Source organism: Macrotis lagotis, chromosome 8, assembly GCF_037893015.1.
Source record: "Macrotis lagotis isolate mMagLag1 chromosome 8, bilby.v1.9.chrom.fasta, whole genome shotgun sequence".
In the NCBI taxonomy this organism is placed as follows: Eukaryota; Metazoa; Chordata; class Mammalia; order Peramelemorphia; family Peramelidae; genus Macrotis; species Macrotis lagotis.
Window position 1 is genome coordinate 189,832,269 of NC_133665.1, and position 13,084 is coordinate 189,845,352.

General features: G+C 44.6%; 1 protein-coding gene across 1 annotated transcript in view; it reads left to right on the plus strand.

Annotated features, from left to right (window-relative positions):
- The window catches only part of CDK13 (cyclin dependent kinase 13), a 105,410-nt gene extending 96,540 nt beyond the window's left edge, over nucleotides 1–8,870 (plus strand). The window contains exons 14-15 of the mRNA XM_074199218.1: nucleotides 1,016–1,291; nucleotides 3,546–8,870. Coding sequence (XP_074055319.1) covers nucleotides 1,016–1,291; nucleotides 3,546–4,393 — 1,124 coding nt within the window. The 3' untranslated portion in view covers nucleotides 4,394–8,870. The remainder of the gene's footprint in view (nucleotides 1–1,015; nucleotides 1,292–3,545) is intronic.
- The last annotated feature ends 4,214 nt before the right edge of the window (nucleotides 8,871–13,084 follow it).

Below are 13,084 nucleotides of genomic sequence, written 5' to 3' on the forward strand. Positions count from 1 at the left end.
AGAAGAGGATGCAAGGTGATGCTCTCCCCCTCTCTCCCCAGCCATTGGAGGCTGCTCATTGTCTCCAGAAGCCCAGAGAGGCAGGGGGGCATCAGACCAGGAATGCTGTCCCTCTTCGCATTTGGGGGAGGCCCAGAAATGTATCTTTGCATGCAGTATGTAAAAAATGGTTAATTTAGGGCATTATTAGTTGCAAAAAAGGGTTTCAGGGGAGCAATGGCTCTCCTGGAGGGGCCTGGAGAGTGAGGTAAAGAGGGGACAGAGCAGCTGACCACCCTGTCCCTGGGCTCATGGGTGCACTATTGACAACAGGCTGGGATGACTCAAAGCCAATGGCTGGGGTCCCATTAGCCAGAGCATGAGGCCTTGCAGGGGGCATTGTTATGCTGCTCCATGATGGTGGATTGGAGGGCTTTGGGGGAATTTTGGAAAGAGCTCCTCCCAAGATAGTCTCTGGAGGAGTGAGGACAGAGAACTCATCTTCTTTCTGGAGTTGGGAAGGATTTTGGCAAGTCCTAAGGGTTTCTCCTTCTCATGAAGAATTGAGTTCCCAAAGAACATTCATTAAACTTGAACATTGTCTCCTCCTCGGGTCACCAAATACATGCTGACTTTCACAAGGTTGGGCCAATTGTTCTCCGCCAGGATTTTGCATAGGCCCGCTTTAAGTCACCTTCCCTGACCACCCGACGGTCTCTCTTCTTTTTTTCCCCTTTGCTTTTGGTGGTATGATAGAAAAGTTTGTTTTGCTGGTGAAATACCATCCTGGTCTGGACTTGAGTATTTGAATGATGACAATCCTAACTAATAACCGTTGTTTAAATTTTGTCTTTAGTAAAAACAGGCCCTGGACAGCATTTAAACCACAGTGAATTGGCAATACTCCTAAACCTACTCCAGTCTAAACCAAGTGTTAGTGGGGCAGATTGTGCCCAGATATTGAACTTTAAGGTAAATCCTGAGCCTCCGCAGCAGCTAAATAAAATAAACCTTCCTGCTGGAATTTTGGCAACAGGTGAAAAACAGACAGACCCACCCACCCCCCAGCAGGAGTCTTCTAAACAACCTGGAGGAGGAATCCCGCCTTCCACTCAGCCTGTGCCGCCCAAAGTTGAGACTGACGCTGCCCAGGCAGCTGTACAAAGTGCGTTTGCAGTTCTCTTGTCCCAGCTGATCAAGGCCCAGCAGTCCAAGCAGAAGGATGTGGCCCTGGAAGAGAAGGAGAACGGAGCTGGCCACGAGCTGTCTCTGCAGCTGCGCCAGCCCCCGGAGCCCAGCCCTCCTTTATTAGGTGAGTGGCTGCCATCTTGGGCCGGTGTCTTGGATTAGTTTGAGTCTCTTCACATTGGCCATGCTTGGCCTTGATGAGGTGTGGCAAGCCCTGCTTTACAGAGGAGGAGAAGGAAGCTGAGACTTGGGAAGGGTTGAGGTCTCAGACCCGAGAGCTCTGCGTGAGGCTCTTCTCTTCCTGGGGGTATGTGGAATAGTTCACAGTGTGGGGAGAGAGCCTGTCCTTGTTTCTGAGATGCTGACTCACTGTGGTCTGGGGCAGCCCAGGGGCCCAGTGGAGAGGGGGCTGGACCTGGGACAGCCCTTCTTTGTAAGTTCAGATCTGACCCAACACACTGATTGGTACCAACTCTGGGTGAAAACTCATTGCCTTGATCTCCCGATCATTCTGGGTTGCTGGACAGCATCAAGTCGCCTTTTTTAAAGAATCTCAAAGCTGCAGATCAAGGTGGTCCAGCTTCCCAGCCACACAGGGCCAGGTTCAAGTAATGCAGTAGTTGTGAAGTCTCAACTCCTATGCCTTTTTGATACTGGGGAGGTCTCTTAACCCAGTTTGCTTCAGTTCCTCATCTATAAGATGAACTGGAAAAGGGAAACATCTCAAATGGGGTCACAAAGAGTAATAACCCCAGTTGCTGTGGTTGGTTCAGATCTTTACTGGTAGCCTTTGGCCCTTATTTCCAGCTTACCATTCTTCTTTGAAAGCTCTCACTAGCCAGAGCAGGAATCACTTTTTCCTTTCTGACCATGCAGAGCCATTTCCCTTTGGGTAGCTGGCTCTTCTCAGCTCTTTCATTATCACTTGCTGCTCCAAGGCTTCCCTAATCCTTCACCTCTCATTGAGATGGTTGAGCTTACCAGCAGTTAGATTTCCAGGTAAGTGAGGTCTTCCATACTTAAAGCATTTAGTAGGGGTAGGGATGGGGGGTGTAAAATTAGAGGTACAGACACTTAGAATGTTTTCAGAAGTCATTTGACATTCATTTTCAGTCTTAGATAGTTTGTGACATTCACCCAAGAGGTACCTGAATATAGAAGTAGGCCATTCATATCATTATATACCCATACCAGTACCAATATTATTATAATACATGTCTCTCTATGATTCCCTCCCCCCACCAAAAAAAAAGTACTGGTTTTCGAAGAAACCTTTTTAAAAGAACCTTATGATATTGTTGACTTTAATATGTAAAACTGTTGGACTTTTCTTCTCCCCCCCCCCTCCCCCCCAGTATTTAGAGCTTGTGCTTATATATATTTTTAGGACAGTTGAATTCTTAGGGGAAGTAGTCAGGTTTTGGCCCCAATCCTTGTGCTCAGGTAAACTAAGATTCTGCCATGTTTCCAAGCAGCAGATAATAATGGTGGTTGTATCACAAGGAGCCATTCCCTGGTGCTCATTATTTAAGCCTCAGGGGAACTCTGAGAGGTAGGTGCTGTTAGGGGGTGAAAGATGAATGGGTGTCTTAATAAGCAGTGTCTGCCTAGCTAAGGCTGGTGGCCCAGTGCACAGGGAGACATCTTTTTATACATGAAAAACAATCAAATCAGGCCAATTAACTAAAAGGAAACAATTAACCAGGATGCTGGGTAATTGTAACTCATTGGAGGAGGAAAGATAGGAACTTTCCAGGTTGGTACAGGGAGAGTGATCTGGTAGAATTTCCTGAAATTAGAAAAAGAGGCATCCTATCTTTATTCAGTATATCCAGTCTAAGGCATGTGGAAACAATAGCTAACTGATTGGTACCAGCTCTGGGTGAAAACTCATTGCCTCGATCTCCAGATCTTTCTGGGTTGCTGGGCAGCATCATGTCTGCCTTTTTTTTTTAAAAGAATCTCAAAGCTGCAGATCAAGGTGGTCCAGCTTCCCAGCCACACAAGGCCAGGTTCAAGCAATGCAATAGCTTTTTCACAGTTCCCATAATACAGTTTTTTTGCAAACAGAAGTTAGACTAGACTCCTAATTGAATAGGAGAGGGAACTGAGCTGGCACCTGAATGGAGTCCCAAGATGGAGATAGTGGGTGTTACCCAATTCCCACCGTGTTGAATATCCTCATTTTACAGATCAAGAAACCAAGTTAGACAGAGTTGGAGTAATTTGTGTCTGATGCTGATTTGAAGTCGGGTCTTCCTGACTCCAGGCCAGCGCTCTCTTTATCCACCCGGGGACCTCTGATGAAATAACTGTTCCAAGTTGTTTTGTTAGTTTGTTGTGAGATCTTGTGACTTTTCTCCCCTCAATTTACTTAGGGCAAGATGAACATGTCAAACATGGAGAGAGGAGAATGTTGGAGCTAACTCCAGAACAAGAGCGCCCACGAATCCTGCCTCCAGACCAGCGCCCCCCAGAACCCCCTGAGCCACCACCCCCTTCTGAAGAAGATCTGGATTATCGGACAGAAAGCCAGCATGTGCCCACACCTAGCTCTTCATTGACTGACCCTCATGCTGGAGTGAAAGCTGCCCTTTTGCAGCTCCTTGCTCAACACCAGACCCAGGATGACCCCAAAATGGAAGCAAGTATGGATTATCAAGCAGGCGATCCCTATGTTCCAAGTTCAGACTACAAGGATAGTTTCGCATCTTCTTCTTTCTCTTATGTTAACGATGGTTTAGGAAGTGGATCCGTTCCAGCCCTAGAAAGACGAAGCTTCATTGGAAACTCTGATATCCAGGCTTTGGAGACCTACAGCACGGCTTCATCTCATTCTGGGGGCCCGCCTCAGCCGCCTCAGCCGCCTGCCTTTTCAGAATCCTTCTCCAGCTCAGTGGCTGGATATGGAGACATTTACCTCAACACTGGTTCCATGTTGTTTAGTGGAGATAAGGACCATAGATTTGAATATAGTCACGGCCCAATCGCAGTTCTGGCCAATAGCAGTGACCCGGCCACGGGGCCCGAGAGCACTCACTCTTTGCCAGCCAAGATGCACAGCTACAACTATGGGGGCAATTTGCAGGAAAGCCCAGTGGGCCCTGGTCTTCTGCATGGACAGACGTGGCCTTCCCCAGCCCAGGGCCCTGGCTATTCCCAAGGATACAGGGGACACATCAGCACATCCACAAGCAGAGGGCGAGGCAGAGGGCTGCCATACTGAGTATCTGTTTTTCCTCAGGCACATTGTTTTTATCTGGAAAGACTTTTCCTAGCTGCAGTTTCAGGCAGCAGTCCAACAGACTTGAATAATGTTAATTCAACAACAGCTTTATTTTTTATGTGGAAAAGGGTCTTGCATACAATAGTACACACACACACACACACACACACACACACACGAAAAAACCCCCTTCGCTTAAATTCATGCTGTTCCCGAAAACTAGATCTCCTGACTGTCCATCTTCAGATTCTAGTTAGCAATTTTATTTTGTATTTTTGCAGGTATTAGTGTATGCTACACTTGGGGACACGAGCATTTTATGACCCTATTGCCGATCTTCTGAACTATGCACATTTGTGCTTTTTTTTGTAAGTTTGGACCAACTTTTATGTAAAAAAAAAGAGTTTGCCAAGAATCAGAAAGGGCACTGATTTATCGGGTATTTTTCTTTTTACAAAGCTACCTTCAGCCCAAGGTCACTGTCAGTCTTTGCACCTGCTTTCAGTGTGATTGTGAAAGGTGTACTTTGTGCTCATTTCAGAAAATAAAACACAACCTTTCTCTTGATGCAACAGTTTTATAAAAAAAATGGTCAATGTTATTTTTCTTTTGAACTTCCAAATTACTGCATAGCCTAGCAAAATACTAAAATGAAACAATGGGTTTTATATTCAAAACTATGTTGGGGTGGGGAGGGAAAGTAAGTGCCTTAACAAGGTAAGCTTAAAGTTTGAAAAAAATAGCCTTTACAACCCATTTTTTAAAAAAGGAGATTGGTGCCCTGAATGGAAGAGAGCCCACTCTCGATTCACCTAATGCCCACCCTCTCACATCCATCACCCTCATTCTTCTCCCCTCTGCCCACCCACCCTCCCGCCTGCCTTTGGGTTGGGTCACTAGTCATTACCACCTCCATTACTAAAGGGTGAGACCAAGAACAGAGAGGGAGGATGAAACTCCTCTCTATATTTTGCTACTTGTCAGAAGTTCTGCTCAAAGTTTTGTGAGGGATCTGGCTAAAAGCATCAAGGAGAAGGAGGATTTTTATTTTATCTGTGAAGGTCAGTTATCTGTGTTCTCCCCGTTCCCATGGATAACTGAGGGTTGACAGTAAAAGCCAGGGTCGATGATAGAATGGGAACAGTCCGATTAGAATAGAATGCCTAAGGGACAGAAACAGCATTGTGAATTTATCGAATCGCCATCAATGCATTTCCTCTTAGCCTGCTCCATGTAGTTCATCGGTTTCATGAGAGCCATTGCCCAGAATGATTGCAGAGGGGGCAAGAGAGGGAAATGTTTTGAAAACAGATCTTTACTCCCCTCCCTTCTTCTAGATAAATTGTACACTTGTCCTGAGTTCTGCCAAGGGTTTATGGAGTTTGAGTTCATTTTTAACATCGTTTTTCTTTTGTAAAATAGAAGAGAATGATGGAATAATCCTTAAGTTGCAAGTGGTACCGGTTTTAACTTCACAACGAATCATTTAAAAGGATAGCCAAAGGTAAATAAATGTTTCCATTAGAACTAAATCAAAAGTGTCATCCCTGGACATTAGAATTATGCCATTCAGATATTCGGATTATGATTCAGTGCTTGATTGGAGTTTTCAATTGGAAAGATTACTAAATGCAAACCACTCCAGAGAGAAAGTTCATTTCTATTTCCAAATATGCTCCCTTCCACTCTTACAGCCTTTAGGCCCTCTCCTTTAGGGGAAAAAAGCAAAAAATAACTTGCACCCCATTTCATGGAAAAGGATTTTAGAAGAACATGTAGAAAGAATCTGATAAATGACTCTTTGTTAAAACTTAAGGCACATTTCATAACTTTTTTAAGTGGTAACATTTTCTATTTCACCACTATGAAATGAGTTGGTATCAAAATGTTGGCTTTTAATTTTTGGTGGAGTTTTTTTGGGGGAAGGGAGGGATGGGGTAGAAGGAAAAAAACCCCAAAGTTTTATTTGAACTTTGAGTTACTAACAATTTTATAATTAATTACTACATTGCAGGGAGTGAAGAAAAAAATCTGTAAAATTAGCAAAATAGGTACAGTATTCAAGTATCTGAAGTTGAGTACGGTGAGTCTGGTAGCTTTAGACTTTGCTATAAATGACAGTATCTAAGTTATTCTTCATAGTCACACTAGAGAATTCTGCTGCCCATAAGCAGCTAACCTGGAAATGAAGATATTTATGTGACATGAATAGCCTGTGTTTAAAAAAATTAAATATTTTATATAAAATTGAACTGTGTTTGGATAGTTCTTCCTGATCAAAATATGTCAGTATATCTATTCATGTTGTGGGAATGGTGGGGGAGAAAGGGAGCAGTTGTGGTACACTGGCTCTAGGACTTTTAGTCCTGTCTCTGCCGCACATGTGAGGGTTTGAAGCTTATGGGACATTTAGTATAGCTGCCCTTACAGGGCAAACATCACTGGCAACATTGTACCCCAAGAAGACTCTATGTCCAATGTTGCCTTCTTGGAAAGTAAACCAACACATAGCTGAAGGTTGCCAAGGCCATTATTGGCAGCAGCCCTATCCTGGAGCTGCAAGCACAGGAGGGGTGACTAGAGTCCTCTATTGGGAGAGCAGAGCACAGCTTGTGGGTGGATGTCATTGGTTAATATAATTGAGAAAAGACACATGAGTTTCTTCTTAAGAAGCAGGTCAGTCTAACAACTAAAAAGTCTTTTTTTTTGCAAGGCAAATGGGGTTAAGTGACTTGCCCAAGGCCACACAGCTAAGTCATTATGAAGTATCTGAGGCCGGAATTGAACTCAGGTCTTCCTGACTCTAGGGCAGGTGCTCTATCCACTGCGCCACCTAGCCGCCCCCAACTAAAGTTTTAAATGAAAACAAACATTTTCATGCCTATTTTGTCACGTGACCAGGATAAGACTGAAAGGTTGCTTTTGTCTTGATCCATTTTGCAAGCTATTTCACATTCTTTTTTCCCAATTTATTTAAGGCAATGGGGGTTAAGTGACTTCAGTCCAAGTTCACAGAGTTTGGCAATTGTCAAGTGCTGGAGGTTGGAATTACTCAGGTCTTCCTGACTGCAGGGCTGGTGCTCTGTCCACTGCACCACCTAGCTGCCCTCGGTACCTTACATTCTAACCATATTTATACATGTCATATATGTTTTGGTTTGAGATTCAGACTTAATGGGAGGCCATTCCAAAATGAAATGCCATCTTATGTAGAATACTGATTTTTAAGGACTGGAGTTTAAAGGACAACAGGTATCTAGGAAGGCAAGTTAATTTCTGCAGCTGGGCTATGTCCAAGTACAAAAAATGAGTTTTTTGTCTCCCTCCCCCCAATATGTTGGGTTAACTGAAGTTATTTTTCAAGTCTGCCACAAGTAAGAATTTGCCATTGACATTTTGATTGCTAGATTTAAGAATTTTAATCATTTTTCAGTCATGTCTTACTCTTTATGATCAAATTTGGACTTTTCCTGGCAAAGATCCTGGAGTTGTTTGTTGCTTCCTTCTCCAGCTCATTTTACTGATGAGGAAACTGAGGCAAATTTAAGTGACTTGCCCAGGGTCATGCAGCTAATAAACATCTGAAGCCAGACTTGAACTCCAGGGAAATGAGTCTTCCAGACTGCAGGCCCAGCACTCTTACCAGGCTGCCTAGATTTAAGATTGTTAACTGTTAAACAACATGTTTGTCATGTTCATTGGATGATTAAGATAAATCCACTGGGATCAATTCCTGGCTTTTGGGCCTAAAGAGATTAGGCCATCTTTAAGAATACCCTGCTAGTAAACTGTGAACTGATACTAAGAGATTAACCAGATTAGCCTTTATTTAATCAAATATGAATACACCTGAATGTATGTGTGGCTTAACATCCCTGGGGCTAAGTAAGTCCAAAGCCCACTAGCATGAGGTGAGGCCTCTGTAGATAGCCTCTCTCATATTGTCAGGCTTGTTTATCTCCCTTTTACAGCCACTATTTAGCTAACATCATAGCAAAAGAACAATGATTTCTATTTAAGTCTCACAAATTTTTATTAAGTTTTCTTTTTGCATTATTGTGATCTTGCAGTTCTCTTAGTTTATCTTAATGTTGTTTAACCAACATGTCCAGGAGTGATGCAAGATGCCTGAGCACTATAGGGGTGGGGAACTTCCTACCCATTGTACTGGTCTGGTGTTGAGGGGGGACTTGAAATTTAATAGATCCTAGGAGCTTTTTAGGGGCGATTTAAAATGTTTGACCAAATACAGGAAGTGAATAATGTTTAAATATTCGAATGGTTCTTTGCAGGAAAATGGTTTCCCACCCCTGGATTAGAATAACAGGAAGATCTGGGTTCATATCCCAGCTATTTAATACCTGTGGGACTTGGGCCAGTAATTTAGCCTGTCACCCTCCAGTTTCTTCCTCAAAGAAGGGATTTGACCTAGATAAACTCTGAAGATTGCTTAAACTCTACTGCTGAGACTGGATGAAATGCTTCCTCGATGGTGAGCTGAGTTCTGGTATTCCCTTTACAGGAAGAGAACACCTTACCAGGTTTGAAATTCTTTTTTAACATATTGACAGATCAGCACTTAGTAAGCACCGACTGTAGACAGACTGTTAGGCCCTAGGGTTCTTTCTCCAGAGGAGTTACAGAATAAATGTGGGGTACCACCTGATCTTCGGGCAGATCAAGGAAGTCTTCCTTGTAGTGGTACTAGTCATGAGAGATGATTCCTGTAATAAGAGCTGGAGGCTTGGGTGGGCCAGGCTACAGGAAAGGGCAATCAGGGATCATGCAACCAAATGGGCTTTAAACAGTCAAACAGGCAATCCCAGCTCCAGGAAAATCACCTTGGAACTCCAATGGTTTGCCCTGGAATCTTCATTTCACAAACACCTGTGTGGTCTTGGGGAAAGTCACCAAACATCTCAATTACCTCATGTACAAAGGGGGTGGGGGGGTGTTAAACTTGCCAGTCTCTCAAGTCCCTAGTAACTAAATTGATGTTCCTAGATAGATAGCTTGGAAAGGTGAGGCAAAATCATTACCCAAAGTAGCTAATTGATGGCAGAGCCACTGGGGGCTCCTGGCTTCTTCCACCGCTGAAGGACTGCAACCCCCTTAGGATCTTGCTGAGCAAGGCTTGGACAGCTGCTGTTGCTGAAACATCAATCTCCCTCCTGATAAGTATGTGGGTGCTGAGCTGGGGAGGTTGTCCTATTAGAGGTAACTGACCCCCAGGGTCAAAACCCCACTAGGATACACTGGGTTCAGGTCCAGCACAACGTCTCTGGCCTCTCTGTAACTCCATAGTCCTATCTGTAATAGGGGAAGCTTGGCTGACTGGCCAAGTTGGTGCAAATAGTGGAAGTGATCTGGGTTCACATTTGAACCAATGTGCAAATATTGCATTTGTCATATTCTCATAGAAAAAGGTACTGGATTTGGATTTGGGGTTTCAAGCCAGGCTAGATCTGGGGGGGGGGTTGCCCCCTCTGCCAAGAGCTTTCCAAACCACCTTAACTGGGAAATAATGAAATAGATCCAGAGGAACAAAGCTAATGTTCCTGTATGGGACAGGAATCCTTCAGCAAGGATTTGTGACTTCAATACTGTTTCAGTTTGGCTTTGAAATGGTCTGTGTCCTTTAAATAGACATTCCACCCTAAAAATCTCTTGATTTATCATGTGGATTGGTTAGCTTTTGAAAACTGTAGGCCCCTCAAATCCAACTGTGACTCAACTTTCTTTGGGAGAATTGCAAAAATATTCAAGTTAAGCTAATCAAAATATTTTACTAAACCAGGGATACAAAGCTATCACAAATAGAATATACTCTTCCCCCACCCCCACCCCTTAGCATTAATAATTTCCTCTTTTTCATTAAGAGGTGAGATGCATTACCTACACTAAAGGTCACAAGTTTCCATTTTTGGTGTCTCAGGAAACACATCCACAGGAGAGACCTCTTTAAGAACTTCTGGTGACGATTTTTTTTCCCCAGATGAGCCTTTTTTCTCACTAAATGCTCTGCCTTTGGAGGCAGGTCAGGGAATACCAAGAGGGCCCTGGACAAGTCCCTCCTCTTCAGGAACTCAGTCTAAAAGGAAGGAGAAGATTCAGACAAGCTATAGGGGAGGCTCTCTTGGAGGCTTGAGGAGGGCCAGGATGGGGTGGCCAGGGGTTTAGGCAGAGACCAGAGGACTCTTCCCTAGCAAGAGTGAATGGTATTTATGTTCTCATAAAAAAGTGTTCTAGGTCCCCAGAAGTACAGCAGCAGCAATAGCAGCTGCATCCTTTAGTGACTTATTTAGGGGCATGAGCTTATCTCAAACTTTCCTAATATTTGGCCATTTAAAACTCAATCCCTTGCTTGGCCCAGACTAACCTTGATTGTGAAAGACTCCACCATTTAGAATTTGTTTCTTAGCATTTGTCAAGTCAGTTTGCATGGGGTTTTAGTATTTTTTAGGTTATAAATACTGGATTATGAATTATCCATAAAAACAGTAAGGATCGTCACTAAAAATTTGCCGCCCTTGCCTTTCCAGTCATCTCCAAATCTGCATTTGGAGTAGATGAAGCTGAGGGTTGAAAGGTGCCCTAGATAGATAAGACTTCTCTTGGTGGTCATCTGTTTTAATCCCTTGGGGGTGGGGGTGAAGGGGAAGGGCTGGGGCTGGTTAGCTAGCTTAGGGCCTCCAGAGCTACAAAGACTTAGGTTTTTCTCTGTTCAGTTCTCTACATGATAGCAAAGAGCAAACTAATCCAAGGAGAAGGTGAGGGGAGTTCCTGTGTAGGACCCACTTTGGGGCTGGTCTTCTTCCTTTGTTTCCTTTCCCATAACTCATCTCAGGCCACCGCAGTGTCTATGATAGAAACCCCCTCCCCCAGCCTTCCCCACTCCCCTCAGACTCCTAGAACAAGTACTCTCTGGAGATGATTACTATTTTAGTGGCATTATTAAATTGGTTGGTCCTAAATTTCTGGAAATTCAGATGGATAAAGGGTCGAGTGCTGGCCTATTCTAGGGGACCTTCTGGGTCTTATCAGTTGGGGATGCTTGCTTTTTGGGTTTTCTTTGTCCTAAGAAGCCACTTTCCCCCTTATCACTTGTGTTGGAGTGATTGGTTGTGGAAGCATGGCCCCACTCAGGAGGGTTCACACATGACCCTAGAGAGAACAGCAACCTGATGAAGTGGTTCTTCCCCATTTAAGAAGGTAGCTCTGCTAAACCCTGCCAAGGGGGAAGCCTGGCCCCTGGACTCCTCATTCCCTTGTTCTCCCCTGGGTTAAAACACACCTCATTCTTAAAACAGCTTATCCAGACCCTACAATCTAAAGTCATCTTATGCCTCTTCCCTTCAGCAACCAAAGTCCTGACAAAGAAGCTTCTCTCCCACCTCCTGAACCCCTTGACCTCCAGGATTGGCATTCATGATCCCTTCTGTGTCTTCTGTGACCCAGTGACTCAAAGGTCTGGATTGAGACACGTGCACACATAAGTGCTCATTACTTGCTATGTGCTTGATTGACTCCCACAACAGTTATTTCTCCACAAGTAACTAAAGACTCTAAATGGTAAGGCCCTCCCCTAGGCATCCACAAGGGTATCCTGTCAGATCTGAAATCACCCCATATCTGGACAAGGGCACCCTGACCCACAGCTCTTCCACAGGGAGTCCGGTGGGCTTGCCTGGCCTGCCCCGCCTCTCTGGCTCACTGCCAGTCTTCTAATTGTTCCCTGACATCCCTGAGCCTCTTTTGTCCAGATGAGCCTTTTTCCTCACTGAATGTTCTGCCTTTGGAGGCAGGTCAGGGAATACCAAGAGGGCTCTGGGACAAGTCCCTCCTCTTCAGGAACTCAGTCTAAAAGGAAGGAGAAGACTCCTAGAATTCAGTGCCCTCTGGAAAGGAAGCAGTCCCTGGGCGAGGAGGATTTCCCTTTGAACAAACATTTCACTGGATCCTGACAAGGATTCTGTGAAGGAGGGGCTCTAATTTTACCTATTTGACAGCTGAGGAAACTAGGCCGAGGTTGGGACTTGGCCTGGGGTCACACAGCTTGTGCCTGAGGGCCAGTCTGAACTTGGGGCTCCCCGACTCCTAGCTTTCCACTCTGATACCTTCTAAAATGATCCCTTGTTGCCCTGTGTACAGGAGGTCAGTTCTGTTGGGACAATGTCCCCTCTTGTTTCTGTACCCTCCCTGATTGTGTGTGTGTGTGTGTGGCCTGTGACTGAACTGGAGGGAAACACTCTACCTGTTTGCAGTGGAGAAATTAAGAGACTTGACCAGGATGGAAGATGGGGCAGGTGTAGGTAGGCTTCGTCTCCTCTGATTCCCAGACCCGGCTCTTGGGCGACTGCGCCGGTCTCGGATGTCTTTTTTCTCCTCTTTCAGAAAAGCCTCTCCTTCTGTTGTAAATCATCTATCTCCCTTCTTCAGGCTCTGCTTCATCCACTTGTTCTGGGGAAGTCACCCTTGGTCTGGACACAGGGCGGAGGCCTAATTAATCAAGTGACAAATCCTGCAGGGTGTCCTTACAAGACCCAATAAAGTCCAAGCTCTGAGGTGAGGCTTAAATTCCTTGGAAAATGACATCCTGGGAGTCCCCTTGAGAATGGGACACAAAAAAAGAGGAACAAGTTGGCTCCTATAGTAGGCTGACTCCTCCAGTGTAAATATGCTCCAGGGAAG